Raw genomic sequence first — 5,007 nt, 5'->3', positions numbered from 1 at the left:
ACGCAGCTCGTGACTCCCTGGAGGTCAGAACAGTGTCAAGTCCCATAGAAACAGCTGTTAAGAGTTAAAAGATTATGTGTAGGTGAAGTTTATGTGAACTGGCAGCTTCTTCTCATCACATATCAGGGGAAAGCCACACACACACACACACACACACACACACACACACACACGTGTGTGTCTCTGAGCCGCTCGACAAACTCTAACTCTCTCTCTCTCTCTTAATCGTCAGTCTCTCTTCCTCGCTCGTCCTCGCAGCCTCTCTCTGTTTTTTTTTTTCTGTTTCTTGTCGTTTTGTTTTCCTCAGGTGGTGATTCGCCGCGGCTCCTTGCTGGGAGAGCAGTCCGGACTCTTCTGCCCGTTCACCAGCTCGTATCCCGCCCCTCGCCCCGCCGCCGCGTCCCGAGCGGGCGGGTGGCGGCGCAGGACGACCACGGCCAGCACGAAGCAGAGCAGAGCGCCGCAGATGAAGATGGCCTGCAGACCCAGAAACCTGCAGACAGACAGATGGACTCACGTCAGCTGTTTCCTGTTTCATTCAGTCAGGCTTTCTGCTTCTCCTGCTCTCCATTTAGTTGTTACGTGTTACTTTGCAGGCTGAGTGCTTCCATGCAAAACTTCAAACGGAGAGTTTTAACTAGCCAACAGGACATGAGGCAGTCAGAGCTACAACATGAAAATCCCTCTGACAGGTTAAAGCAGCAAGAATTTCCCCACACGAGAGCGTGGCTACAGGGTTCGGACTAAAATTAAGTCACGTCGACATTATTTTAGTGAAACTCTAGTGTAAAATAAAAATAATGGGCCTGCTGTCTGTTCTGGGCAGCTTCCTAAACAGTGCTGGTGTTTACGTGACGACACTGAAGGCATCACGTAGGTTATTTCAGCCGGTAAACCTGGAGAGGGAGGGCGAGCAACATCTGGGGCTCAGATCGGATTCGGACACACATCTCAGGCCCACAGCCAGGCAAGCCCCGCCCACAGCCGGGGAAGCCCCGCCCACAGTCAGACAAGCCCCGCCCACTAGCCTTAGCTCCGTCTCAGAGCTGGGTCAGGGATTCTCTGGGCCCTCAGCAGCTGGAAACTGGGCGGGACAGCCTCGGCAGCACAAGCATGTATGTGTGTGTGTGTGTGTGTGTGTGTGTGTGTGTGTGTGCGTGTGTGTGTGTGTGTGTGTGACCCACCTCTGTCTGAACTGGTCCATGTTGTAGTAGAGACAGGAAGTCTTCTTGCCGCACTTGGAGCCCCACAGGATGCAACTGCTGTCGATGGCGCTGCCGTACAGCACGGGACAGGGCATGAACGCTGCAGACACACACACACACACACACACACACACACACACGCACACACACACACACACACTGGTCACAAAGGTCTGTGGATGCCTCTGAGAGATTACAGCTGGAGAAATATCTGGTTTAGTGGTTTGATTATAAGATGAGATGAACTATTGTGTGTGTGTGTGTGTGTGTGTGTGTGTGTGTGTGTGTGTGTGTGTGTGTGTGTGTGTGTGTGTGTGTGTGTGTGTCATGCCGACTCACCCAGGACTCTGAACAGCATGTACTGAACTCCCACTGCGAAGGACTTGTCCTCTGGAGGCACCGTCCTGCACAAGAACAACAGCGACAGCATGACACACTCATCTGATTAAAGGGACAGTCCGCCCTAAAACAACACTGTATCTGTAAAACATCGTGACCCTGGAACGCTGCAGCTCGTTGTTTACCCACCAGGGAAAAAACATGAATCCGTGGAGTGGGAATTTTCGGGAATTTTCCCAGCATCAAATGATGTGGTAAAAAAAATTCGGAGGTGTTTTTGTTCTTGTACTTGGTGTCAGAGCAGGTCCTCATCATGTCATCAGTACCTGAGGATCATCATGTAGGAGGGCGTCTGGGACACGGAGGCGATCAGGCAGGTGAGCGCCGACAGCACCATGAAGGGCAGCAGCAGGTGGGAGCAGCCGCCGCCGCACGTCCCGGGCGTGGCGAAGCCGCCGCCGCCGCCCCAGACACAGCGGCAATCTGTGTAGTTCTGTGAGACAGAGACAGAGACAGACAGAGACAGAGACAGACAGAGACAGAGGCAGACAGAGACAGAGACAGAGACAGTCTTTAGTGACATGTTGGAGTTCACTCGTTACAGTCTAGTGTTGTAGAGCTGCTGTAGGCCACTTTTTGAGGGTCTGGGTCTCATCTCAGAATCAAAGACATTTTCACTCGGTCTCGTCTCGGTCTCAGACTGGGCGGACTCGGGATTTCTTTTCAATTATTACAATTTCAATTTCATTTCAATATTTACTCTAAATCCATTAATATCACTATACAAGCAAGCTCTCAAAATCTTGGATAAAAAACCAAGATCCTTCCATCACTGCACAATCCTCAATAAATACGGGCTACTGGAACAATCTTGTCTTTTTCAAAAATTGTTGCCTCATGTATAAACAACCTAGCTCCGCCTCCACTTTGCAGCCTTATTCAGTTTAGATCACCTGCAACAAGCAGCACCAGAGGGGCGGCCAGAGGGGACTGTGAAATACCACTCAGGAAAACCTCATTTGGACAATCGGTTTTCTCTTGTAGGGCAGGCAAAGACTGGAACACGATACCGCAAAGCAGAAGGGAGTCCCTCACATACAGCTCTTTTAAAGTCAAATTACAAAAATGGCTGATCGAAAACCAAGCTTGTCAACACTAACCTCTGAACCTGAGCCCTCTGTAGCACATGGCCTCATCTGAATTTTACTTGCAGCGTTGTTGTTGTTGTTGTTGTTGTTGTTGTTGTTGTTGTTGTTGTTGTTGTTGTTATTCTTGTTACTGATAATAGGATTGTGAATATTGCTACTGTAATCTGTTGCTTTTAGGTATAGCCATAATCCTTCTGGCTGGGGGACTACCAATGGAAATTAGCCTTTTGGCTATAATTGGGTGCATTTACATTTTACTGTCTTTTAAAATGTTTATTAATGTACACTGTCCCTCTCTAACAAATAAAGGCTAAAGAAAGAAAGAAAGAAAGAAAGAAAGAAAGAAAGACCGGTCGACACCAGGCTCTGTGATAAGAGGTGTGTGATAAGAAAAGAGAAAAGTGCAGCTGCTGCCCTGCTGGTGTCACACAGACTTTGAGTGACCCCACATGAAGGTGGATTCATCTCTCTCCACTCATTATACGCCATATTCACCTGACAAATCCAGATTAACATCTTACATCAAGATGTAAACAAAAAAGCCTTAATTGCTTGAAATGAGTCAAGTTGAAGGTGTTAAGAAAACTGGTCACTTGGTTCATTTAATTTAGGTTTTATTCCTTTTTCTTTTAATCTTTCTTTATGAAATGACATATTTCTCATTGCCTGTCAGGTCAATGCAGTTTGAAAAAGTATGATGGCGTACTTTTTACAAGAAGTCAAACAACAAATTTCCTGTCATTTTGTTCTGTGTTCTTATGGTTTTTCTTTGATATTTATGGTCTTGGTCTCGTCTCGGACTCGGTTGGTGCGGTCTTGACCACAACACTACAATCCCAGACGTCATCTGTGCTGCAGGTTTAGCTGCTGGGCTCTGATCTCTGATCACAAAATGCTGTGGAAAATCACAGAGGAGTGAACAGGGTCGGGAGTGTGTGTCTGGATGAGCCTGATTCCAAGGAATGGCAGCTTCCAGACATGATCGATGGCTGTGCTCGCAGTGGATATTCCCACGAACTGCTGATGATAAACACCACACACACACACACACACACACACACACTGATAGCTGATCAGTGAGTCAGTCTGAGCGAGCGGCGTCCCAGAGCTTACATGAACACACCACTTGGCATCTGCACTGGTTTCGTTTTGACGTGGTGAAACCCTACACCTGTTTCCAGTCAAGACCACTTCCACAGATATCAGCACTGTTATGAAAGAGTCTGTGTGTGTGTGTGTGTGTGTGTGTGTGTGTGTGTGTGTGTGTGTGTGTGTGTGTGTGTACAGACATGTTGCTCAGCTGTCTGAAAGAGTCAAAGCAGAAGTGAAGCTGACAGCCAGCAGTCTGCCTCCTGACCCAGTCGTGTCCCGTCTGCACCGCTGGACCTTTACTGAAACGCAGGAAGTGATGTCATCGCCGCCGCAGTGCGAGGGGCCGGCCTCCTGACCGGAGAGTCGGGTCGTTTGAGCGGCTCGGTGCTGTGGTAATTAGCCGAACTTTAGGCCCGACAGCCCGATAAAGCCCGGAAAAAAAAAAACGCCAAATTCGCCTTTATTTAGCAGCGCCGGTGGCTCAAATTCTAGTAGCAGTGAGAGAACGGACGTAGGCCACACTGCAAAAACCCAAAATCTTACCAAGATTATTTGTCTTATTTCAAGGCAAAATTTGTTCTTGTTTCTAGCTAATTTTCACTTATTTCAAGTGAATTTTCACTTTTTCCACTGGCAAATTTTGCCAATGAAACAAGCAAATTTTCACTTGTTTCAAGTGAAAATTGTCTAAAAACAATTTACTTCTGAGGTGATCATGTCTTATTTTAAGTGTAATGAGATATTTTGACTAGGAATAAAACATTTTTGACTTGAAATAAGACAAATAATCTTGGTAAGATTTTGAGTTTTTGCAGTTGGCGAAAGGCAGCTTCAAATGTTCAGTTGTTCATAAAACATAAAAGTAGGCTATTCATTTCTCTGTTCTCTACTTCTCTGTTGTAAAGTGTCTTTGGGGATTCAGTAAAGCTCTGTATAAATTAGAGATTTTATTCTAACCCCTGAGCCTCCATAACATCACTCTGAGTTTCCGACTCACCTCTTGTCCTCAGGGCCAGCGGGACTCTGCACGTCTTATTTATTGGGAATAAATAAACACTATAAAGGCTTTGTTTGAATCTTTGTTCTTCCTAAGTCATTATTATTGATTGAATATTAAGCAATGTATCAGATATCACACAGCAAACCATACTTTAACTCCATAATAATCCAACACTTTATTAAAAATACATAGGCCAGCAGCAGAGCAGTCTTGTTTTTTTTCT

At 46.3% G+C, this 5,007-nt stretch overlaps 1 protein-coding gene across 1 annotated transcript in view; it reads right to left on the bottom strand.

Moving 5' to 3' along the window:
• Positions 1-218: 218 nt before the first annotated feature.
• slco2b1 (solute carrier organic anion transporter family, member 2B1) overlaps positions 219-5,007 on the bottom strand; it is a 37,155-nt gene continuing 32,366 nt past the window's right edge. Inside the window, exons 12-15 of the mRNA XM_030068450.1 lie at positions 1,871-2,037; positions 1,545-1,609; positions 1,185-1,305; positions 219-493 (exon numbers count right to left, since the gene is read on the bottom strand). Of these exons, the coding sequence (XP_029924310.1) occupies positions 304-493; positions 1,185-1,305; positions 1,545-1,609; positions 1,871-2,037 (543 nt within the window). The 3' untranslated portion in view covers positions 219-303. The remainder of the gene's footprint in view (positions 494-1,184; positions 1,306-1,544; positions 1,610-1,870; positions 2,038-5,007) is intronic.

The sequence above is a fragment of the Myripristis murdjan genome, chromosome 14, assembly GCF_902150065.1.
Source record: "Myripristis murdjan chromosome 14, fMyrMur1.1, whole genome shotgun sequence".
Classification (NCBI taxonomy): Eukaryota; Metazoa; Chordata; class Actinopteri; order Holocentriformes; family Holocentridae; genus Myripristis; species Myripristis murdjan.
Note: the sequence above shows the minus strand (reverse complement) of the source record. Positions and strands in the feature narration are given on the sequence as shown.